At 44.0% G+C, this 26,027-nt stretch overlaps 1 protein-coding gene across 1 annotated transcript in view; it reads right to left on the bottom strand.

The window, feature by feature from the left end:
• Positions 1 to 1,230: 1,230 nt before the first annotated feature.
• LOC134010125 (adhesion G protein-coupled receptor L3-like) overlaps positions 1,231 to 26,027 on the bottom strand; it is a 166,214-nt gene continuing 141,417 nt past the window's right edge. Inside the window, exons 16-25 of the mRNA XM_062449992.1 lie at positions 24,530 to 24,739; positions 21,622 to 21,842; positions 17,302 to 17,368; positions 15,772 to 15,863; positions 11,474 to 11,500; positions 10,224 to 10,392; positions 9,946 to 10,071; positions 9,539 to 9,635; positions 4,745 to 4,762; positions 1,231 to 3,752 (exon numbers count right to left, since the gene is read on the bottom strand). Coding sequence (XP_062305976.1) covers positions 2,803 to 3,752; positions 4,745 to 4,762; positions 9,539 to 9,635; positions 9,946 to 10,071; positions 10,224 to 10,392; positions 11,474 to 11,500; positions 15,772 to 15,863; positions 17,302 to 17,368; positions 21,622 to 21,842; positions 24,530 to 24,739 — 1,977 coding nt within the window. The 3' untranslated portion in view covers positions 1,231 to 2,802. The remainder of the gene's footprint in view (positions 3,753 to 4,744; positions 4,763 to 9,538; positions 9,636 to 9,945; positions 10,072 to 10,223; positions 10,393 to 11,473; positions 11,501 to 15,771; positions 15,864 to 17,301; positions 17,369 to 21,621; positions 21,843 to 24,529; positions 24,740 to 26,027) is intronic.

Here is a 26,027-nt window from a genome sequence, read left to right as displayed (position 1 = left end):
TTCTTTCACGTGTCCTTTGTCCGAGACGATTTCATTCAATACAAGCCTTGCTATTTGTTAAAACCAATGCACCAATATAGATGCCAGGTGCAAGGTTTACATAACTAAGGGGGCTGTTTTAATTACATTGGCCAGCACAAGATAACGCTACATAACAAATGTTGTTGTCTTCCTGTTAAAATGTTTTCTTTGTATTTCTGAGAGATTTCCCACATAAATATTTCTGAAATTGGCCTACTGCCACGTTGGCCCAGAGCTGTAATTGTAGACAGTGTGGCTAAAAAGCCTGGCTAACTAGACATGGATATAGTCTAAATGGAAAACAACAACTTTGTGAAACTGTAATAATGCTGGCGTTTGAGCCAGTTCCATCATATTTGAGCTTACCTTTGGAAAGAGTTGCACATTCTTTGATGCTGTGTTGAACTTGAACTCCACTTTTGCTCCTTACAAAATGTTCTTAGTTTTGGTCAACATACTGCAGCGATGAACTGAGAGGCTCAGTGGATGGTATTCAACTCAATAAAAGACTACTTCAAATACGGAACCTTTACATATCTAGAATGTTTTTAGTTTTGTAGAATTTGTATTGTGCCATTTCTTGATAGTATACATTTGTAGCTCAGCCGTTTTCCATAGTTTAGGTCGTCTTTGCTGTCTACCTAGGATCAATATTGGTGATTTGTTGTTCGTTGTAATAATGTATATACCGCGAGCTTGCCGCCATAGAAAACACAGTAGGCTATATTAGTTTTGGCCATATATGTCATATTAAGTAGACCAAACATTTAAGCTCTTTAAAGATGCCGCCTCATTGATTTCAATGGAAAGTTATGGAATGGAATTGCGGCCAGCCACCACGTTCCCAATCAGAATGCCTTGCACTTTCCATGAGCGTTGGGTCAAAAAAACTCAAACATAGCACGATTTAGTATGCCAGAAAAAATATTTAGTATGACACAAGACTAATACAGTACGCCAAAAATAACTAGATACTTAACGACACGCAAGTAGCATTTAGCAATATATCGCAGTGCGATACAAACCTGTTTACGCCAGTTCAATGCGCTGGTAGGCTATACTATTTGATGAAGTAGCACTGTTTATCCCACTGCTTGCATACTGCATGCAACATTTAGCCTGTACTTTGAAAGTGTATCTGAAGCTACCTACTTATAGTAAAATAATAGGTGCAAACCCAATAGACAAACCTTAATTAAAACTAGGTGGTGAATCTTAATCAGTAATTTATTTGTTGGCAAACAAGTTTCACTGTTACAACAAATATTAGTTATGAGGTCATTCAACTTGGAAACCAATACAAAAATGAATAAATAAAATGGCATAATCATACTCATAATAAAAACTAATCTGTGCTGCTAAATTCTTCACCTCCATTTTTCAGATTATTGTAGTTTTTTTTAACAAATAAATAAATATTTTTCCCCTTGAGGGGAAAAAAGAAAAACACTTCTCCAGTTGATTTTTCACTTCGAAGGTTTTTTCTTTAATAAGTAAAACAGCCATCTTTATTTTAACAAGTGCCTAGTGCTCATCAATATTCAATTTGTACTCTTTCTGAAAAGCACCAGAGCTTCATCTGACTGCCAGACAAATCCAGGCTGCTCTGCTCACCTCTCTGCAGGACATTGAACAGTATCTTGGCTTACTTTTCAGACACCTAGCATCTGTCCATTATGTGGTACTTGAACCAGAAATCTCCATCTATCTACACAGTGAAGAAACTGAAGCTGTAAAACAAAATGGTTCAGAAAACATTGGTGAATACACTGCTAGAAAAAAGTACGGCGAGTGCTTTGTTTTGTGATTTTTTTGTTGTTGTTATTTTGTTTTGCTGTTTTGTTTGTTGTTTCTTGGAAAACAAATGACAGGATAAAGAAAAAACAATGTTCACACTGGTATCAGAATTCCAACAAGACCAGCACAACAAAAAGGAAATGCTCCTATCCACTACATTTACAGAGACAAAGGTTTGGGTGGGAACAAAAAGCATACTATTATGTGCAATGCTAGTATCTGTACAGTTACATAGAAATATCTCATAATTCTCTGTTATTAGTTTTTTTCTCCCTCTTTTTTAACAATTGTTATTATTACAGCAAAAGGAAAAGGGAACAGAAAAGATATGCTCTAAAGCATACAGTATATATGATAAAGATGTCCTTCATGAGAATCGTTCAAAATCAGTTTTTGTTTGACTTGCAGGAACACTTCAGCGGAAAAAAAGTGCTGCAATTCACAAGAGGAAGAAAATCTTTCAAAAAGCCAGAATGGATACAGAAGTATAATAAAATAGTTTTTTTTTTTAATCCCCGTCTTTGTTCTGGTTTACTCTGCTCATGAACTAGTCGTTGTGAAGCTTTGGGCCGTGTGTAGTTCCTTTGGACTGTCAAAATGAATTTCACTGCCCAAAAGTCCCACCAGAGTACTAGTCTCTTATCACGCTGAGACAAAAAGCGTCAATCCATAAGCGTCAATCCAGGATTTGAGATGCACAAAAACAAGAAACGCACATCCATAGTTCCAGCACGTTCAAACGAGTCTAGTCACATTAGCCACCCAACAAAGTATCTCTGTATTCCAATTGTGGTCAGCACTAGCGATGTTCTGGTGTCGTTCTTCATCTCAGTCGTCAGTATAGTACACAGAATAAAAAAAAGGCTACCACTGCCGAACAACTGATCAGCACAAGGGGGGCTGGGGGAGGGGGGCTAGGGTGGAGGATCACGGCAGGAGAGTAGAGAGCGTGATGGGGGGGGGGAGGTGGCGGTCCGCAAGGGTCTATAGGCTGGTGACCAGGTGAGAGGGCTCCGGGGGGGTTTCTTCAGGGGATAGATCCTCCTTGTTGGGGGGGACGATGAACCCGTCGCTGCTGCCGCGGCCCAGGTGGTAGTACGAGTGCAGCTGGTGGAGGTGGTTGCGCGAGCCCAGGTTGGGCATGCTCTTGTAATAGACGTCGTCCGAGCTGGCTTCGGGGCTCTTGCCCGCCGGGAGGGCCTCTCCGCCGGCGTCCTTGGCGCTGTCTCCGTTGCCGGAGGCGTCGGGCAGGCCGGCCAGCATGGGCATGCTGGTGTAGAGGGAGTCCCGGTGGTGGTTGTGTCCGGGCGACGAGGCCTGCTCCTGGGTGTGCTCGTTAGTCAGCAGGGGGAAGAAGCTCTCGCTGTTCTCCTGGGGGATCCTCCTCCGGGAGGACGAGGAGGTGTTGGTGGAGGAGGAGAAGGGGTGGTGGGGGAGCGGCAGGGGAGGGGCCGCCGACTGGTGGAGGTGGTTGTGGAGGTTGTCCACTGCCTGGAGGGGCGGAGGCGGCCGCTGGGGCAGCAGGGGGGCGTTGGACTCCTCGCGGATGAGCTCCAGGCCCAGACCTTCGTCATGGTGGCAGGGGAAGGAGGAGTGGTCGTCCAGGCCCAGAGTCACGTTCATCCCCATGCCCATGCCGTACCCGCCGTCCTTGCCGCCGTTGCTCACGTTGTTGACCAGCTTGTTCATGAGGTTGCGGTTCTGCTCGGCCGAGCGTTCGTGGTTGTTCAGGTAAGAGGGGATGTAGTTGGACGTGAGCTCTTTCAGGATCTTCTTCTCCAGCGTCGTCTCCTTGTGGTTGTAGCCCCGGTCGATGATCTGGACACAGTCGCTCATGTACTCGGCGCTGGCGATGCTGTAGCTGTTGCCGTGGTTACCATTCAGTGGTAGAGTATCCATGACACTTGTATCCCTGGCATTGTTCAGGATTCCCTCTGGAATCATAAACAGGGGAGACAGAGTTTGTGTGAGTGAGAAGGGATGAGAGCTAATTACGAAGGGTTTAATGTCAGGCACTGATCGGCTAAAAAACCCTACACCTATTTGGAACCTTCCATGATGTAATTAGTTCAGTGTTTTGTTTTTACCATAGCAATGGCTAAATTCACACATACATGCCTAACATCCAAAACACTGGTTAGTGAGTCTAAAAATAGAACGTCAAGTGTCAATACTTACCTTACCTACTCCCTTAGATTCTAAATATATTTTCAAAGCAATATATATTTACAATTTGCATACAGCTCTGTTTTTTCAGAGGGAGGACGTGTATGGTATTGGAGGAGAACATAGTAAAAGATGACAACACTAATACATGTCTAACAGTGAACAACATGGACAGCAGAGCACACACACACACACCACACAGAGACAGCACAAAGCCATGCGTTCAGCTGTAAGAGACAGATAACCCTCATAGAACCCGTCTAAGCAGAACATATGTTGATCTAGACTCCAGACATTGTGGTAGTGTTGGTTGGTATCAAACTATGTATGTAATGGGCTTTTCCGAAGTGGGAAGGGGCCTTCTAAGTCTCTCTCAAGCAGAGGACGTGTGGCCGTAAAGGTAATGGAAATGAATGTGTATGTTTTTGCATGAGGAGAAAAGGTGTTTCCTTTCTCAAGGCTATTGTAAGTTATTCAAAATGCTCAAACAAAGTCTGATCTCTGCTTATGAATCTGCATGTATGTGCATGTATAAGCTGACTGGCCAGATGCAAATAAGCACATGTTGTGTTTCCCTGGAATTTGGACTGCACTACCTAAAATGTACACTTAAATGATGTCTATGTCTAAATTTCAGCATGTTTTTCTTTTCCAAATGAAATGGCTGGATATGTGTATCCCTAGCTAGCATAGAGTGAAAAGGAAAGTAAAGCCAAGGTCAATTACATTTGGTAAGCAATGTTTAGTTTGACTCCCATACTTGTCTCTCTGTAGGGCTCTTTTAGTGGCCGCATGAGGAGGAAAGAAAACAGAAAACACAAGTAAGCATTACAGTGACAAGTAGAGAATAATGTGTGTGACGTGACACTAACTGTGCTGGCAGCCAAACCACGTTTATCTTCATGCACACTTAGTTCTAGTTCAATTACTTGGGGAAAAAGCAGCAAAATGTAATCCACAGTATCACAAATATCTGAGGGTAACCTGTTCATAAAATGCTGTGTTTCGGGTAGTCTGGGTCAGTTGTTGTTTCCTATTCAAAATATGTTCTGATCCAGGATATGCGCTACAGGAATTGATGGATCCAATTGCTATTGGCTCTGCTCGAGTACCTTACTCATCATATTTGACAACTAAGTCACGGAAGCAGTTTGGAGATTTTTTTTAAAGGGGAATCGTACCACACCCATCAACAATCTGCATGTTTTTGTGAAAGCCTTAATCAAGCTAATTTTTATATTAAGATGGACAATGTTATTGTAAATTTTTGTCCCCCCTAAAACATATCTACTTTAGAAAGTGATCACTTGTAAGGGTGGCATGATTACAATGTTCACATCCACCGGCAGCAATGAATACTATATGAATCAACAAAAAGACATAAGACAGAACACAACATTTGCAGACAACAGCGCAGCAGAAAATCAACAATGACTGGTGGTGTATCTGGCTCCAGATTGCTGTGCGAGTTCTCTCGCTATTTCATGGTTCAAAAGTTTGACTATCTGTCCAACAATTTCCTTGCATTGCATTATGCATGCCTGGCAAGCAAAAATGAATGAGTTCGGAGCATGACAAATGATCGTGACAGAATTGCATGCCCAATCGGAAGCCACCATACACCCCCAAAAACAACAAACCCACAGAAGTAGATGCTGTGGGTCCTTTGCGATAAAGCTTTCGCTTTGGCCAACAAATATCGAGAGCAGTGTTCTTCAAGTCTCGTTCTTGGCAAACCTGACACCAATCATACCAATTGACCACGTTGACGTACATTTACCAGGGTATGACTATATTCTGCCCAGCGACTACCTCAGCTGCTCGGCGGAGCCACAAATAATTGGATGTGAAAACATGGTGGTGCCAATGCTTTTCACAGGACCCCAAGAAACAAGCATTCAAAAACACTGCTCCTGCTCCATCAATAAGTAATGAAAGGATGCTAGCACACCTTGCGTGTTGTACATGCCCACAGTTGGGTTGTTATAGACGGCCGATTCCCCAAGCAATGTGTTATAGGGATTGTTAGTGCCATGAGGACGCAGGAGTGCATTAGTTATAAGATGGTTAGCCATAGCCCCTGGAGCAGCCAGAAAGAAACAGAGAGAGAGACAGACGTAGGCAGAGAGAGGGGGGAGGGATAAAGTTGTGAAAAAGATAAAGGAAAAGAGGGGGGGAAGAGAGAGAGAGAGCAAGAGAAATAAGGGAGAGAGAAAAGCCCGAGAGGGAGGGAGAGAGAAATGAAACAAGCAGAAAGAGGGAGAGAACATCGATCAGTCAGGCAGACGCTGCTGAGCACTGACAGCCATAAACATTCACATGATCATATGATTACCAGTGAAAGACGCTTTACTATCGAAGGTATTAAGAGTTTTGGACTGGCGTGACTATGGTTGACCATCAAGATAGCGTTGGGGTCACTTTATTCTGACTGGTAACCAGACATCGATGTTAGCTCTGGAGTGTTGCACATTCAGACAGGATATGGATAATAGCAGTGTGAGAGCGCAACAAAACTAGCACTGACATAGACCAGAACACATATAACACCGCTAGAATAGACTTAACAGGACACAACCATGTAACTCAAGACAGCGGCTGATTGAAAATTCATAATAATTGTATTAATAAAATTGTTTGTCCAATAGATTTTTTTTTCATATTCCTAAAGCACTGTGGAAATGTGCAATGTATTGCTTGGACTTCATACAGGAAGTACATGGACAAAGGCCCCAGATGAGACCTTCTCCTTTAGGAAAGATTAAGGTTTTGCTTCCAACAGAACTGATTATCCTTGCTTTTTAGACTGGATTTCTACAATTACAACCGTTTGTGAAATCAGTGGCCCTGGCACCGATTCTTTTCTATTGGATGTCACAGTGGAAACCATGGTTTGTGACGAGACCGTGCTGAGATGCCTCGTGTGTTGTGTGCAATTTCCAAAACAACCTTTGGAGTGCAAATCTTTAATAACATGATCAATCATAGGTGGGCAGGGTAATTTGAATGCTGGTTGCATCTTTACGGATGCTAATGAAAGCTGCTTTTTGGGGGCACGTTTACATAATTGACACAATAAAGCATCATTTCTTAGATTAACTGGTAATGGTAATGCGAGGGATCATTTGGCGTTTATATGTTACTGTGCACACTTGATTCAGAAGACATTTCAACACTACATGTGCGCATGACATGTCAACATCTTTGATGTGAGTCTAGAGAGTGCACTGTGCCCAAGACAGAGTGGGTAAATATCTTTGGAAAACATCTTTCATCTGAAGCGGAAATATACGCCAATTAGTTCCACTGCAGCAGTGCACTGTTCTTTTGCAGTGCTCCGAATCTGTCAGACTGGGGAAGAGGGAGAGAGGGGAAGCCAGAATCCGAAAGAGATAAGGCACTTCTCTAATGACCTGCGACTCTCGCCTTTGACAAACCGCCGCGGAGACTGTGTCTAGACTGCATCGAAACAACAAGTGACGGGGGGGGGGGGGGGGGGGGGTTAGCGCAGCTAATTCAACACTGCGGCTTACGTGGAACTGTGACGGGAATGACGTGCATGACTCATTTCGGTACGCTGACATCTATATAGATATGTTTGATGTCAGCCATTTTATAGAACTGGTTTGGAAGGTTAAGGTGCAGATGAGAGTTATACAAGTGTCCAATTTAGTTTATTGCCACAAATGTTGTTCCAGTAACTGCATAATGTTTGTGTAATGAAACGTGTGATTGCTTCAAATACTAATATTGATGGATTGCAACAGTTTTACTGATCAAAGCATTTCCTTTTTCACGTGTTTGATGTTGATTTTAATATGGGATGCATGCATTCATTGGGTTTATTGTTTTTGTTTGATATTATCAGTGTACTCTTTCTTGCAGCCGTTGCTTTTGGTCTGCTAATTAGAGAGGCTTCCAAAAATACCAGCCTCTTTTGAAATGATAAACAGTCCGCTCCTAGCTTGCTCTCCACTTACAGTGTCTGTGTTTGATAAATTGGACAATTTCCAAACGGTACTGATTGTGAAACGGTAATCTCGGGCACTGGGATAAATTGAACATGCAAGGCTATCAGGTTGATTGCGCGTCTTTTCTCAAGTGGGTCTAAGTATGGAGTAGAGTGTAATTACATTGTCATGTGGTAGCCGGCGAAGTACAAAGTTGAAAAGTACAGGCAGCCAGGGAGAAAGATACTCTCATATCTTCTCCTAATTTTATAATGAGAGTGAGGAACCGTCAGGGGTAAAGTGTGACTATTTGGCATCTGTTTGTGACGCTTGTGAACGTGCCACAACGCATCCTGTGAGAAGACGTGGAAATACGCCGCAGAAGACTTGTTCGTTCCACCACATACGCGTTCCAGATACAACTCGACGTGTTAAAAAGGTCTTTAACTAAAAATGTGTCCGCTCACCCCCCCCCACTCCCTGCCTTACAAAATGATGATGTGTTCCTCTCCTCGTAACACAGAACCACCCTCCCAAAGTCCTGCCCCCGCCCGGCCCCAGCTAAAAGCTGCACGTCTGTGGATGGCGCTCAGCTGAGTGCCTAATTATCGAGATCTTGACACTTCCTCTCGCCGTCGAACATCAATCCGTCATCATAACGACGCATTAGTGTCGGCGCGAGTGGGAGCCCGGAGCAGATTTAGAGAGTTGAGCAGTGCGGGGCTCAGGCCCTCCATCAAGAGACCCCCCCCCCCCCCCGACTGGGGGAGAGGAGCCTGGGTGAGGGATGACAGGAGGACTGGGCCGTTTCTACCAGGACCGCAGATATGGTCTGGGAGGCTGTGACATCGGTATTTAACTCCACAACCAGGTGCATTTTAGTACCCTATGGCGGCAGACCTGTTGTGTTCTGGCTGCTGGTGGAATTGGAGGAATACTGTACACAGGCACTGGCCAAGAGATTGACTGATATCGTATGGAATAGTGTGACTTTCGGTTACTGTTGGTTAGAACTATTTAAACCTTTCAAGCTTAAAAAAATAGCTTAAAAGGTTGTTAAAACGAAACTTTTGCAACATGCAAATACTACAAATGTTTAGTTATTGTAATGAGAATAATAACATTTACATTTTTGGCTGTTATCAAGTCAAATCTGGCCCTTTAAAACCTTAATTATATATTTAACTTATTCTGTCAGTTTTTCTGTTTTAAATTAATAATGTATTAAAATTATTTAGTCAGAAGATAAAGTAGCGAGAAAGGTAAAAGAAAAAAAAGCATTGCTTTTAGAGAACAGAGTATTTCATTTGAGGTTTCAAACACTTGCTGATAAGTATACTTTAAAAAGGTAAACTAACCAGTGTATATACCTTAATTCAACCTGCATGGCAAATGATTGCGAGTTCAATGACTTAAGTTCACCTTTTGGCAAGTAATATAACAGTATAACTGTCCAATCTACAGCAGTGCATGGGATTGCCACTTCTACTACTAGAAGGTACACACTTGACTTAAAATATTGTCTCAGCAAGAAGCGCTGCAGTTGCTAGGCTAGCGCAGGGCCAGGGAAAACAGGAGCATGACAATGCTTATAGTGTGATTACCTCTGTTGAGCGACGCTGAGCTGTTGATGTCACCAGTCATGAAGGAGGACTCAGACTGTTTCCTCACTGTGTCGTTCCACATGCGACGGATACGACTCTGTGGGGAGAAACACACAGGTTCAAACACAAACAGCATCAAAACAGGCAGTTCTGGCTACTCAATCTTCACAAGGAGACAGTAAACATTTCTAGGAGTAAAATATTCAGTTGCATTTCCAGTTAAAAGTTGTTCCATTTCCACAACAACACAAACTTCATAACCTCTGCCACTCCTCCACAATTTAGTCCAACCGCCATTCGGCTACTTTGCTGAATGAGACAAGCACGTGTTTATAGATGTGACCAATTTGGGGAGTAAGGAGATGACACAGACATGGCCCACACAGTCACTGCGAGGTCTAATGTACCTGTGACCCTGTGGAGTAGCGTCCGGGAGCACGAGAGGCAGTGCTCTTCCCTGAGCCAATGGAGCTCTCCACACTTTTACCACTACAGCAGTGGGTACGCAGGCACTTCCCATACTCTTTACGCACCTGCGGAACACAACACACAAGCACAACACACATGCACGCACGCACAACACACACACAACACACCAAATAAATCAGCTGTGTAGTACGCACTGAAAACCATGAATAAAATAAACTTTGTTTTACTATCCATAATTAGTCAAAGTGATCCTTGCCTTCTTCTGAAGGACACAGTGGAAGATGAAGATGAACATGCCCTGGAGGGAGTTGAAGATGGTGAACAAGTAGGCCATGACCACCGTGCTCTCGTTGACGTACATCAGGCCGAAGGCCCAGGTCAGCCCCAGCAGGCAGAGCAGGGCCACGGCCCCGATGACCCAGGATCTGCAACACAGCAGGAGGTGGAACGCGTCAGAGACTATGGATGGCCATCAACGATGGTCCAGAAGTTTGCCAGGATGCACAGCCTTGCATTGCCCACACTTTGGTTAGCTATTATCTGTTGCCAGTTCCCGTGACATGGAGAACGCCTTGCTTTTCATTGCGTCTAGTCGAATCCTGAACGTTGCCCCTTTGAAATCTGTAGAAATGGGGGGGTTCTGTACAACTAAATGAACGCACTGCCTCAAATCCAGTGAGCACTGTTAGATCTTGAATGTTTCTATTCGCCCTTAGCAATGACGAAATCTTTGTTTCTTATGACATTGGTTAATTAGAAATGAAAGGGGAATAAAGTGTCAACCGCCAAACAGACAAAAAGCCCAAATCTCTATGAAAGGAAAAAAAAAACATGTACAAGGCCCCGGATGAAAATAAAGTATAATTTATACTAGGTTTAGCTTTTGTTTCACAGTTTTTCCTTTAATTATTGAAAAGTGGTAGCCCAATGAATGAAACTTCAAGTGCAATCTTACATAACCTCAAAATGGGAAAGTGATTACACAATATGCCTGACACAGGACATGGGTTATTAATTATATAACAGTCAGGCAATTTGCATATGAACACATCTTCCCATAGTATTTAAAAAACTGCTACAGGGTTTTTTCAAGCCTTGACTAAAATGCACACCATGAATACTAGGTAATTCTTCCTTTGGCAGGAATGCATTTAAAAATGAAAGAACTCTGTATGGGGTCGCCTTCATAACGTAGGGTGTGACATTTAACAAAGCACTTAACATTTGAATACAGTATGAATATTCAAAGCGCCACACACACAATCTCTGAATACTTCAAACTGTATAGATTTCCGGTTGAGAAAAAAAAGGTAATGTCAGCCTTAAGTTAGAAAGCCTGCATTTATGTCAGATGTGGCAGAAGCAGTAGAGTCTAGGATGAGGGCTCTACTTCAAACGTCATGGATTTAGTGAGGAATGGTTGATGGCTTAGGGTCTAGATTGTTCCTAGGAGGGCATGAATGAGGGATGACATGACAGGCTAAGGGCCTTGCTTGTTCATCTTACTTGATCTCAGGTTCGTAATCCTGATAGCTGTCATGCGTAATAAACAAAGGAAAGGACAAATTAACAACAAAAACAACAAATTAAACAACACCCAACCAAATTAATGTTATGCAATGCAAATACGGCACTATGTACTTTTTCGATTGTAGAGGATGGAGAAATACCACCAAAAAATGCTAAAAAAAGGTTTACAATATTGAACATAACTAACAAAAAATGCAAGACAATGTGCTGTGCAGTAGACACATCCAGCTGTCTCGTTGCCAGAATCTGCCTTGCCCAGGGGAGACCTTTGCAAGTTGCAGGTGCTAAACATAATTATCTCTGCTCACACCAAGTCTCGGCTCCCCAATAAATACTGGTGGGCCGAGCCAGCGCCTGATATAAATGGGCCAGATGTGAGGCAAAATAAATGATTTATGAAATTACTGGGGCAACCATTAAACATAATTTTCCCAGGTCTATCTTAATGACCTGTTGGGTGAGGTACTTCATCAAGCTGATTGCCCCCGGAATGGTCAGGGAGACACAACCAGCGTGCAAAAAGAGAGTGAAAATATTGACCTCAAACTTGAAACATTTCTGCAGGGGAGGGAGGGGGGTATTGGCGAGGGATAAAGATGCCTGAGGACACATTAAAAGCATCTGAGACGACAGGATATGAATAGGTTTTGATCTCGAAGCGGCATCTTTGACTGTTGGTAGGTTTCAGATAAAAGGTGAGTGTTGAGTGCAGGGTATAAGATGTTGATGACTGCTTGCCTCTGACCCCATTTGACCCCTCAGATGTACGACTCCAGTACATTACACAAAAAACACACATGTACAACTGGACTCCTTCATTCCTCACACAAAGTCCCTTGACTTACAACCGTGCAAAAAAATAAGGTGAAGGAAATTAGTGTTCCGTAATGAGCTTGAGCTGAATCTCTTTCTTTACGATACCATATGCTCTATATAGACAAATGTATCAGGACACCTACACATGACACCTACAGGAGCTTTTGTGACATCCGATTGCCTGTTGTTTTGGAATGAGATGTACAATAAACTCATAAAGGTGTGATGATCAGGTGTCCCAATACGTTTGTCCATATTGTGTATGAGCAGCTGGTAGGGGGAGTTTTGAAAATAAAATAAATAAACTGGAATCTCTATTTAATGAGTGCTAGTTTCAGACCCCCAATAGCTCCCCATTCCTATTGCTGAAGTGCTGAAGTGTTTCCTGATGAGAAGCTGAATGCCCTAGCAATGATAACTACTCCAGCTACACAAGCTCTCTGGTTACACCCTACAAATAGAGCACTTAATCGCTTTCACCGGAAACAAAATAAAGCAAGAAGTGCTTATTGTGTTACGTGGAAAAATAACACAAAAATGAAAGAGTTTGAGGGAAGGGAAATGTTTAAGAATGCTGTGTTAAATTGCCACCAATTTCCTTTAAAAGGATTACATTTGTAGAGGTGATATGCACTCAAATGACATGAGTCAATTGAGAGACTGATTGATTGCAGTTGGTCAATTGAGGCGCCTTTCAGGTCCATATAAAGGCATCTCATTGACTGTGTTTGAAGGAGAGAGAAACTGCTATGATCAACTCAGCAGCATGTCAATTACCCAACTAAAGGTACGACTGAAAAGAAATGCTAATTGCCCAAGAAGGTTTACAAAAGTTAAATCTGTTTTGTGCTGTCGAGTCGACGCATGTGCGGAAAAAAGACCTGCTTGGAACTTTGTGACATAATGTGGCAACAAGGTTACATAGCAATACTTTACAAGGAAGTTACATTATGTAACTACCATGATACGTAACTACATTTGTTGACTACATAGCAATATCTATAGTCAACTTGTACTTGTATTAATTGTACTTGAATTGTATTAAGAGTTAGCAGTATATGTTGACAAAAGTACAAAAGTGTAGGATGACAGCATGGAGGGGTTTAAGGGATTAGTGAATCATGTAAAGGGGTAGTTGTACCAAAAGAAGATCAACATTAATATCCACTTACCCCTGGAAAACCCAACCTCCCCCATACAAAATTGTACTTGTGTATTAATAATGTTAAACTCCAAAGAAATGTAGCTATGCAGTTAGAAGGTAGTTAAAATAATGTAAATTAAAGTATTACTCTTCATGCAAAATTGCTTTATTCTGGTTTATTTGTAAGCAGTTTTCTTAATGTTCAATATTAAGGGTTACATGTCCTGGAGAGCAGTTGGGTGTATAAATCAAACACACTTTCAACAATAATTCATAATAATTTGTAATAATTCTTCCCTGAAGAATATTTCTATATTATAGAGTATTTCTGCCTTAATCCTAATAAACTGCTGAAATGTCTGCCTAAATCCTAATAAACTGCTGAAATCCAGCCCTGCCAGTACGGTTTTGTTTGTATCAAATTGTATTTTACCTTTTACAATGTCGCTGCCACAGTAATTCTTCACTTCACTTTATACTAAAACACACACACACACACATATATATATGTGTAAAGTGTGTGTGAAGGTTGCACAACAGGGAGTTTAACACAGATGTAGGGATCAAGGTCAACACAACAGGTTGTTATCAATACCAAGGTCAACAACAAAACAGAACTCACAGTCTAAATGGGGAGGATTGAGGGGAAGGAGGGACGGACGACGACAACATTCCAAAAATACATTCTACTTTCTGAGTAAGCTACATCTTACCAGTGCCACTCCACAATAATACATCCGTCATAATAACGGTAGCTAAAGTGTGGAAGAAAAGAAAGATGAAAGAATAAGGGAGATGTTAAACAAAAACACAAGAGAAAAGCATTGCATGCAGAAATCCTCAAAAGAACAATAATGGTAACAGGCAGCAAGTAGCATTCATGAGAAAACAAAGCAAGATGATGAAATAATAACATAAAGTGTGACATCAAACGATAAGGAAGACCAAAATAGCAGACAGATGGAGAAAGAAAAGTCACACCTAATTACGGCCAATCATGAGAAAGTTTAAAACCGTTTCCCTCAAAGTCTCAAGTAGCTTGGCTCACTGAAAATAAATATTCCTTTTCCCAACCCAGTATTTTTTTACAAACTTCTAAAACTGAGGAAAATAAATCCCCAAAATATTGTTTTAAGTATATATCATATATATATACTTACATATATATGTATACCACGTTATACCACGTGTGTATCTTTGACCCATCCCATTCAGAAGTAGATAAAATACCTTAAATTCACTCAAATAAACAAGCCGTGGATACAATCCAAAAGTTATGCAACAGTGGGTCCAAAATTACCACCAATATATTTACTTTTTAGTTTGTATTCTAACAGCCCGGGTTCAGAAGTCGTGATCGTTGCAGAGAAGAGGGTATACATCTTGTATATGTATATAAAAAGGAACTTCAAAGTCTTCATGGGAGGGTTCAGGATCTTTTGTGTTGTGATCTTTGTGACCAGCAATCTTTAGATCTATACGAGGAGTGTGTGATAAATGATGTAATAGACGGAACGAAAAACCAGTCAATACTTTTGTGCAGACAAACAACAAAGGAACACTTCTAAACTAAACCTTGTTTAAAGGCACTGAACTTGGTTGGGAGGCAGAGCATAACAACCTTTGACAGGCTACACAATTTTAGTGTCTATTAAGAGGTTAAATAATCCTTTTAAAAAACAAAACAAGCATTCATCTGCTTTCAGAAGAGTGCCTTCTTTAAAATGGCCTTCAGCTGAAAACACACACAAAAAAAACCTAGGTGTGGTTACTGCAATAGAAAAAAAAAAAAAAGATTGATTTCAAGGGCCCACAACACAATACTACTGTAGCTTGACGGATTCCAAGTTTGCATGTTTCTTAGGCCATGGATTTGAAGACAGTGACAGTCAGAGACGGGATTGGCCGTGGCACATACCAATGGGAGAGCAGGCCATTGGACAGCGAGCTGTCTGTCTGGCGTAAGCTCTGCCCACCCTCCTCTCAGCGGTAGATAGCCATTCAGGGAGGGGTGTTACTTGGAGTTCATAAAGCCCACATCTTGTGGAGCGCTGGTCTTGGTGCGGGCTTGAAGTGCAAATTCTAGAGAATTAACAGGAGTGTGTGCACATAGTGCTAGTGTGTATGTGACAACACTGAATGTGTGAGTGACGGTACACCATGTAGGTGCCTAGGTGAAAACCGTTTAGGACAAGCCAAAACGACTCAGGCACCAGTCGATATATTAGGCCTGTGAGAGAGAGAGAGAGAGAGAGAGAGAGAGAGAGAGAGAGAGAGAGAGAGAGAGAGTCAAGAAAGTCCCTAGCGTACTTACTTGATGTTGTCCAGACAACCAGAGTCTGGTTTCAAAATGGCGGTGTGGTGGAACATCTTGTAGAGTGCGATTCCCAAGAAGATCACGTTGAGCTGTAGAGATGGCAACGAGAGATAGAGGGAGAGGCACACGGAGAAAGAGGGGAGGATGGAGCGAGGGGGGGGGGGATATGGAGAGCAATATGTTAGTTGTTTTCCTCCCAATCATTTTGAAAACAACCCTAGACACACTACGGTGTCAGACGTGCTGAAACTGGACGAGGGTTCTGTCACTTTGCAAAACGGAAAGAAAAATCCCATTCTTTAAGCACTGTGAGACAGGACATGTAGCAGGTCTGTGTCTGTGACTAGCCGGTTGGAAAGTGAGCATTCTACGGATAAAAACCCTTTTAAACAATCATCTGAAAGAAAATGTTGAACAATGTTTTAGTCAAAGAGCAGATCACTGCTGTGTCCTTTCAAAGCACGGGTCGGCTAAATGGGAGGCAGTCATACTGGTAAGTGGCGAAGGTCTATGTCGAGAAAAAGTCATGGTCCCTTGAAAATGGTGCCAATTAGCATGCAAACCACAGACACGCAGCACTGCGAAGTGATATTCAGCTAATTGAGATGGTGTTTGAATCCGCAAGTCATTTTCATCCCACTTTGGCTCCTGGGGGAGGGACTTTGTTTCCAAATGCAGTCAGCCTTTTTTAGAGGACGCATTTTGTTTAGTTGTTTCAGTGAGAGAGGAAAAGAGAGCGAGAGAAAGAGAGAGGAGAAAGGAGAGAGAGAGTGTGAGTCATGAGCTTGGAGGGGAAAGTGTATTGTTAAAAATTACTCAAAACTAGAGCATGAAAGTGCATTATGCATGTTTAGATATATTTTTTTAAAGGATCTAAGTCTAGCCTCTGTGCTAGTATGTGTGAGCTGTGTGTAAAAGGACTGTGTCGGTGAGTGTGTGTGCCTTTCAGCATTAACTCCATGACTGTGAGCTCAGAGAGTCTGCTGGGGACGTGGGCGTGTGTCTGTATCAGGATGCACAAATGTGCCTCGGAGATAGATAGAGAAGGTGTCGCTTACACATGAGTCCGACGGAAAGGGACAAAATCAATCATAATCTCAGCGTGGATCACGCGGAGACGGAATACTAAACTGAGTCTCCTCTCACTCTATCGCTCCCTCGCTTTCTCTCTGTCTCTCTCTGTCTCTCTCTGTCTCTCTCTGTCTCTCTCTGTCTCTCTCTGTCTCTCTCTGTCTCTCTCTGTCTCTCTCTCTCTCTCTCTCTCTCTCTCTCTCTCTCTCTCTCATCTCCCTGTCATCGCAGACATCTCAGTCATTCGTGCAGCAAAGCTCCTAACCGCGGCATTTCACGGTCCCGTCCACTTTCCTCTCCAGACGCGTCCGCCTTGACTTCCACACTCCTGACTTCCACCCAGTAGGAGAGGGAGAGGAGGACCGAAAGCCCTCCCCGGGGCCATTTAAGCAGTGGCCCCGGGGCTAAGCAGGGTTAATGGGTGTGTGTGTGTGTTTGTGGGGAGAGTGTGCTTACCATAATTATCAAGGTTGCCGGTCCTATGAAGCTCCAGATGAAGTATGTGTCCAGTCGGAGCCAACACCTGCAGGGAGGGGTGGGGCGTCAACAAGGAGGAGAGTGGGGGGAGGGAGGAAAGGAGAGAGGGAGATTGAAAAGCGTGAGTTTTTAGGCTCCGGCTCGCAGGATATACATCACCTTGGAGACGAGTGGCAGAGAGAAATGGACACTTCAAAACACACGCTGCGAGGGAGGCGGTGGAGAAATGATGAGCCTTGCCCGAGAATTTATAAGGTGGGATTTGGGGGAAATTCGGTGTCATTGACAGCAATGCTGATGACCCTCAGTAGTTACAATAGTTCCGCTGGAGGTTTGGAGATAAGGGAATGGTCCGTGCAAAAACGACTGTAGGCTGATGAAGGCATTGGGGTCGATTCCATTTCAAACTACTGACCTCCGATAGCATCGAGCCCTCTCAGAAAACAATAGGTGAGAACGGGTCACTTATTCATTTTCAATTCAAATACAGGTGTAGTGGTTTGTGGAGTTGAATAAGAAAACGGAAATTGACCCCAAGCCTGACACATCCACTCAACGCTACGTGAAATGCAACCTTAAGAAGGAGAATAGCTATTAAAACATCAGGGGGCACATTCTAGCCTTATTCCAACACAATACATGTCAGTCAAGCTTTCAACTTTGATTTTGTTGATTGGAACAGGACGAACTGACACGAATCGCTAGAGGTGGCTACGGTTGAGAAAGGAGGATGAATGCCTTTCAAAAAAGAATTACGTTGATTCACGACCTGAAGCGTAAATTATTAATCATTTAATCTCCGGGTACCAGGAGCTAGATCACCGTTCAGTTTTTTGCAACAGGAACATTCCAGTTTCTCCTCTGTTGTCATCGGGCCCGACAGCAAGGCAGAATGTAAGTGGCAGGGAATTAACAGTAATTCAATAGCATTTGAAAACAGATTGAGGTGTGCTACGCTAAGGGCACATTGTCGGGGACAGTGGAGGAAAAATGTGAGGGGATTTGGGCACCACAACGCAATCAAATCACAAAGTGACACTTTGGCGAGGAATTGTCTTTTTCAGTCTTGATAGAACAAATACTACTGTTGTACCAAATCATTTCCAAACCTCCAGAGAGTAGAGGGACACAATATATTGAGGGTATTGTTTTCTAAATGACCCATATAGCATTTTTGCAATGTTTCAAACGGATATTGGTCCCATTTCTTTCCTTCCACCTACGTTTCCTTCTCCAAGTGACAGGTTCAAGGGGGTGAAGTCTGTTACAACTAAGCCACTCTTTCATGCTTTGGAACTGTGGCATGAAAAGAGGATACTGCTTTTATACGAGTACAAATACCAAGCGACAACAAACAATATGTCTTCCTTTAGTATTACTAGGGACCTGACACTCCCACCCCCTCCCCTCGCTGGGTTAGAAAGGGATACAAAAAAAGCAATGTGCACACACACACACACACATACACTCACACAGAAATACAACCGCTTCAGTGTCTCATCCAAGGCGTCTTGAGCAGTCGTTATAAATTATATCGAAAGCGCTATTGTCTCCCCCCCCCACCCCCCACCTCCCCTCTCTCTTTTGCAGATCACAGGATGAGACGATTTAAAGCAGGGAGGTGGGGGGGGGGGGGAGGGGTCTGTCATCCAGCCAGAGTGTGCCAGCGTGCCCACACCCCTCTGCAGGCATGTCAGCATTTGGCTCTTTCAGCATATCTATTTTCCGCGCGCGTCTTCCCTGACAGTCTGCACTTGCGCGAGCCCGCTCACTTCCACTCTGGTGGAGCGGCGCGGGATCGAAACAACTGCAACAACTTTCTCTTCTTCTCCTATGTTTTTTTTGGTCCCCCCCCCTCCGTCTCTCTACGACGCCTGGCGTTTGGCACCTGCACGCCCAGGAACTGACGAGGTGACGCGTGCGCTTAGCTCAAAAGAGATGCTTCGGAGAGAGGAGAAGGTGCTCAGAAGCGGAAGCGGTTTAAAAGGGAGTCGTGAGTGACGTTTTTTTATTTGTGCTCGAGGACCCCCCCCCAGGTATAAGCCACATGCTCTGAAAAGGGAGGTTTGTGGAAACCCTGGGTGGAGACACTGTATGGAAAGCTTCCAATCCCCTTAATGTTGGATTTAGTCTGCCTAGAGTGTCATATAGGTGGGGTTTGCGTATTTGGGAACAGCTCGTTGGTTCCATTCCACGAGTCAAGAGCAATTGAGCACAGAAATGGCAAATGTTAAGGCTTTTAAAAATGCATTTTGACCAAGGCTCAAAGGTTTAGAGACATAACAGGCCAATAAGAGGTCAGACTTCTAATGAGAAGATTCTAATGGATAGGTTAAGCTCCTTATGACCCTCTAGGGAGAATGAGACAATGTCCGAGGGCCTGTACTGTATGCTACGAGCAGATGACTCATGGAATCTCCCTGTACATAACCCCACATTCAGAAAACAGATTTTTCATTCATGCGAAGTAAACACCAAGTAAACACATTTCACTGTAAACATAATTTGCTCCATGGATGAAAATGGAAACACATGCCTGTTGAAAACACCCCTCAGGGTTTTTTTTCAAGACAACAACAAGACAACACAATGTCCTCCATTCTCCTCACCACCTGTTGACCTATACTGTGACTAAGCGGAAACGAGGCGGCCATTTTGTTCTCCCCCAAATAAGGCCATTACATGTGTTCTTCTCGGTGGAGAGGAAAGCGCACTGCATGCTATCGATCAAGCCGTTTGTGTTCAGTTTGGGCTGTGCCCAGTGACGGTGAGAGGTCTGTTTCCTCCCCCCTAGTCTCCATGCGTGTCACGCCGTGTCGCGTCCCCCATCTATCACGGCTGTGTGTAATTGTTCCACCGGTGACTGGGTTTTAATTATTCACATGATGCTGTGGCTCAGGCAGTGGCAACTATGCTCTCATCCATCACCAAGAAGTACGACTCCCACAATCACCAAACGCACCCTCTAATGGGCTGTTGTGTGTGTGTGTGTGTGTGTGTGTGTTTGTGTGTGTGCTCGCGCATATGTGTGCGCGTTTGTGTGTCTGCACTCTCCATGCGTATGCACACTTCTGTGTTTGTGCGTGTGCAGTTGTGTGTGTGTGTGTGTATTTGCCTGTGTGCGACTGCTCGCACATGTGACATGTATGATAAACATCTCGGAAGCAAACTGCTGATGCTGGTTTTCATTATCCCCATATTGGAGACAGATTTACCCAGAGAGGAGAGAGGGAGGGAGGGGTTGGGGAGGGGTGGGATGGCTGCATGGCATTATTATGAGAGGGCCTGGGTTCATATTTCAGAGGACGGCGCTGGAGCAATGGGATCAATCTCTGGAATATCTGCTGTGAGAAACAAAGGAATGTAAAAAGATTCTCTCTCTCTCTCTCTCTCTCTCTCTCTCTCTCTCTCTCTCTCTCTCTCTCTCTCTCTCTCTCTCTCTCTCTCTCTCTCTCTCTCTCTCTCTCTCTCTCTCTTCCTGTCTTTCTCTGACTAGTGATTTTCCCCACACAAATCTCTCCATCTCTTTCTCCACTGCTCTGAGTCTTCACAGTCATTTGGGAGCAGGAGGCATGCTGGAGTGTAAACCGTAACGTCTCGACATTCATGCACTGAGCGAACCTCACTGTACATGCCATCGTTCACTGTCAGAACAATGTGAGTTCTGCACAAACACAGCTTGGGAGTAGAGTCATCAGGAACGGTGGGTATTGGACCACCACCAAAGATGCTGATGGAGTGCCAACCACCGTGACCAGCTGCCAAGCCAGAATCAGCGTTCGAATAGATATGCAATATTTTGTGTCTGACCATCGACCGAACTCGCTCAACTGAAAATAAAACAACCTACAAAACCCTGGCAGACTATTTACAAAATTATATATACATAGGGGAATTTCTCTGAATTGGAGATTTGTTCGGGGCAGGTCACTGTAGATCATTCACCCTGAGACGTCCTTATAGTAACAATCCCAGTATTCTAAACTACTTGTCTATTTTAGAATCCATGTAAACAAGCAGAATGGAGGAACAGAATGTCCCAATGTCGACCAGACGGTACAGAAACTACCCTCCCAGCGGGCATGTATGCTCTGACAATATAACCTCCATATTGGACACATTTTAAAACAAACATAGATCAGTTTCGTGGATGAACGACGGTCTTAACTCCAACCCGGTTTTAGTGGTGGACTTGCTTTTGTGTACATCTATCTTCATATAGTCATCGCGGTGAGTGAAAAAAAAAACACTGTCCTCGACACGTAAAGCGTTCCGGCGGCGTGTTCCGGAGGCACTCACACTCGGTCGGTGCCGTAGCTCCGGTAGTCGACGGCGGCCGACACGGCCACGATGAGGGCGGGCACGCCGTAGCCCACCAGGTAGAAGTAGCGGCGGCGCGAGTGCTCGCTCTCGAACACCTCCACCAGCAGGACGTAGAGCTGCACGCCCTCCAGGAACATCCAGGTGAACGCCGCCAGGAAGAAGAAGTGGAGCAGGGCGGCGAACACCGCACAGGCGATCTGTGGGGGAGGGGTGGTGGTGGTGGGAGAGAGGGAGCAAGGGGGGATGAGAGACGTGGGAGGAGGAGGAGGGCGGACGAAGGGAGGGAGGGGGTGATGGAGGGAGGGGAAGGAGCGGACGTAGGATTTGGGGGGGGGGAGTAGGGGAGAGGAAGAGAGAGAAATCATCAGAGCACGTTTGTGTGCAACTCCTGCTGTCACGGTACACGCAAAATCAGACATGCATTTGAATTACGTGCGATCCCTCTCAGAGTCACAGGGTACATCTGGTCAACATATAAAACAAACAATTGAGGTCAATAACAGTGTACACAGTTGTTTACACACACACACACACACATATATATATATATATATATATATATATATATATATATAATACACAGTATACAATATATATTTTACACACACACATGCACTGTAATGTTAGATACTGACACTGATCAATTTATTGGCACAATTGGTCATGCAGTAGTTGCTGTCTTGTTTACTGAATCACTTAAATTCAAATTGATTTCATTCATCGCCAGTAAGTTGGTTGGTTGGCCATGAACAGCAGGTGATCTATTAAGTACCTAATGAATGAAGGCCATCACCTCTTATCAAGGGCTAGAGCACAACTGAACCTAAAAACTCACATACATCTGTGCAATGGGGTTTTCATTGAATATGGGTGTGGTGTGTGTGCGTGTGAGATCAGATTTTCCCATAAGCACAGATAAAGGCATCTTTGGCTTTGGTCAGTACTGCATCCTCTAATTCTCCCATTTGCCTTTTCATCTCTTTCCCTCCCTCTCTCTCTCTTACCTCTTACACACACACACACACACACACACTCTAAATGCTGGTAACGAGTAGCCTGTAGGCATGTAGGCATGACTCCACCGTCTCTTAGCTCTTTAGTGACACACCCAGCCCAAACCATGCCCATTAAGGAGGGGTGATTTTATTGATCTGCTAATCCAGATTATCCGCTGTATTAAGAGATCAGTCAGCTGCACTACACTGCACCAGGCTGGGTGTCTGGCTGGGGGCCGGGGCAGGAAGGTGGACGGGGAAGGCAGTGTGCTGTCTGCAGTGTGCTGTCTGCAGTGTGCTGTCTGCAGTGTGCTGTCTGCAGTGTTAGGATAAAAGTGAGTGGTTTCAGGGCGAGTGAGGGTGTGGTTTTTCGTGTGTTTGTGACTGTGTCGGTGTGTTTTCTGTTTCTGTGTGTGTGTGTGCAGAGAGACAGCATTGGACAGGTTGTAATGTTTTTTAGGCTACATCAGTAGTCACAACAACATGCAAACATACTTCACAAGCTCAGCTGATCTAACATACTATTAACAGGAACCACTCAGCGCATGTTGTATGAGCAATTTCCGATTAGAGGCTCCGTTCAATGTCCACTCCAGTGAACAGCAACATGTTAATGGTCTCATCTTGTGAATTGGCTAATGCGGACCACAGTTCCTCTGGTAACCTACAATCAGAGCTTCCAAACATGCGTGGTCTTTTCCAGAAGGGTCTCTGAGTGTATAGCGTAACCTTGAGAAGCATCCCGACGTGTGCATTGTTAGACATTTAGAGGGTTTGCCCTTCAGACATGCAGATGGTCAAGCAGTCATCTGAAGAGAAGGTCACTTGAGATGCACCGCTCTGCCCAAAGTGCTGAATCACTTTCTCGAGTGTTCCTGGCCGTCAGGAGATGAGAACTGGAGCACAACTGCGTCTTGTGAATTCTAAACGCGAGGCGCGAGACAACAGTGCTGCTTCGAGTCCCCATGGTTGAATAAAACTATTTAACTGATAAGATTATAGAGCAGTGGGAGGATGTGGAGGACAAGAGGGAACAGTGTTGTGGTCAAAATACAGAGGATTTGATGAAAAAGTGTTTTCCAAATTCTAAGTTCAGGCTTCCTCTGGCACTTGAAGCGCACTCAGGGTGTGTTTGCCTTGATCGAGCAGAGGACCTTGTCGGCCGACGGACCTGACACCACGCCAGTTGCCAATCCACTAGTTCTTGATTTTTAAACTGCCGCAGTTTTAACTTCAAGCTAAACTTCATTGGATTTTCTTTTTCACACTCTCACAATAGGACTTAGTTCATAGTCGTGTCAATTCACAGCGTGCAACTCCAGCAAATCCAAATCTGTCCCGTCCCTGCTGGGCTACACACTGAGGGGAGAACTTTGACGCATTTTTGTTTCGCACAGCGCCAACGCCGGCTGACTTCTTCAGGAGGATGCGGGAACATGAACTTCCTTCAGGCTCTCCACGCTGGAACCCGGTGGGTTGAACTGCTAAATTAAGAACTCCTAAGTTTGTACATGCCGTATGTTTGTCATGGGTCGTGTCCACCTACGGTTCCCAGCGCACTGGCTTCTTCTTTGTGTTGAACTACCTGAGGGTAGTTTTGTCCCTTATTCAAAAGCTACCTCGCTATACATTGAGACTGCCCCCGGTTTCCTTACACCCTCTAAGGCGATACCCAGTAGTCATCCCATAAGCTTGTCGTACTTTGGCACAGACATGACTTTGAGAGGATAGAAGTTATCCAACCGTTTAAAGGTCATCCAGTACCTCTTTACAGTCATATCACCAACTTTGTTCACCTGACACGTCTCATATAAAAATATGTTCTTTATATTTTAGAAATAAAAAGATCACACACACAAAAAAAATACAAACAACAGACGTAAACCTACCGGCTGGTCGGCGCGGTTGATGCCCACCAGGAAGAGGGACTCGGCGATGAAGAGGCTGATGCAGAGGTTCTTGTGGATGGTGTTGCGGTCGCTCTGGAGGCCCCGGAAGAAGCAGAAGGTGAAGAGGCTGATGAGCAGGCAGACGAGGGATAGCAGGATTCCCACCCAGGTGATGACGTCCAGCAGCAGGTCGTGGACCGGGTCTGTGTTCTGACATGGACATGAGAGATGGTGACTGGTTAGGGCTGTGCAGAACAGACTGGCGTTAGGTGCTGATGAGTGACAGTCGCCTGGTAAGCTCCACGTCATACATTTGATAGGGGGACAACAAGACTTAGCTACAGCATTAGAGGATCACTCACTACTGTGGAGGCTGTTGGATACCGTCACAGCCCTTCATAAAAGCAACGGAAACTGATATGTTGAACTTGATGGACTTCAGAACCAAATCTCAGGACTTTTTTTCCCCAAAGAATTCTGTTAGAATGAGGGTTCCCGCCAAAATAATGAGCCACAGGTGTCAGACAAATGTCTGGATTCATTGGACAGTCAATCCATTTGGCTCGCAAAGTGAGACACACAAAGCCTCACAGTTGGTTGTGTGGAGGGGCCACAATGGGTTTCCTATTTGACCAAATCAACTCCATTGTTGACTGAAAACAAGTTATCTTAACAAATGAGTATTTCCCACTGTGGCTTGTTCACAGCACTAAAACGTGTCCTGCTGACTATAAATATGTGGCTTCATCGGAGATAAGGAACCAGTGACTCACTAACACGACAGTGATATACAATTCACATCAAGTCGTATAACCAAGTGCAGTGAGTGCTACTTAAAAGTGGCAGCGAGGAGCAACACAGCCTGAAATGGCAGGGTTGTGCAGTGGTGGTGTGGAGGCGGCCATTACAAAAGACGAATCGACTAATGCTGGGTACACACCACAAGATAATCAGGCTGATTTGGGGCAGATTTCCCCCTTCCGACAATCCTAGGTAATGTCCCGACAATCCTAGGTAATGTCCCAATTATCTACAGATTATCTTATCAGATTTCCCCTTGGTGTGAGGTGTGTTAAGAGTGACGAACTTGCTCGGAAGAACGCAAAGAGTCGCAAATCAACATGTTGAATATTTACGATCAGAAATCCTGATGTGTGGGAGGAACCCCGAGGACAAACACCACACACTATAGGAGCAAAACGGTTATATCTAGGATTTTTTTGTCCTCATGTTTGTGGTCTTTCACATTTTGAAAATAGATTTAAAATGTATTTTAGTTTGTACCCAGCATAACACCTCTAAAGCAGACAGTAGGCAAGCCAAAATATCTGCTGATAGTGCCTAGCTGACCTGAAACAACATAACCTTGTCACATCCAAACATGTCTGACTGCAGACACACACACAAACTGTTGGAAATACTGTATCTCTGAGTGGTATGTTTAAAAATAACACACAGTGTCAGGGAGCTGATATTAAAGCAAGCCAATCAGTTGGCT

The sequence above is a fragment of the Osmerus eperlanus genome, chromosome 23 (assembly GCF_963692335.1).
Source record: "Osmerus eperlanus chromosome 23, fOsmEpe2.1, whole genome shotgun sequence".
NCBI classification, from domain to species: Eukaryota; Metazoa; Chordata; class Actinopteri; order Osmeriformes; family Osmeridae; genus Osmerus; species Osmerus eperlanus.
The sequence above is the reverse complement of the archived record's forward strand: the minus strand, read 5'-3'. Positions and strand labels throughout refer to the sequence as shown.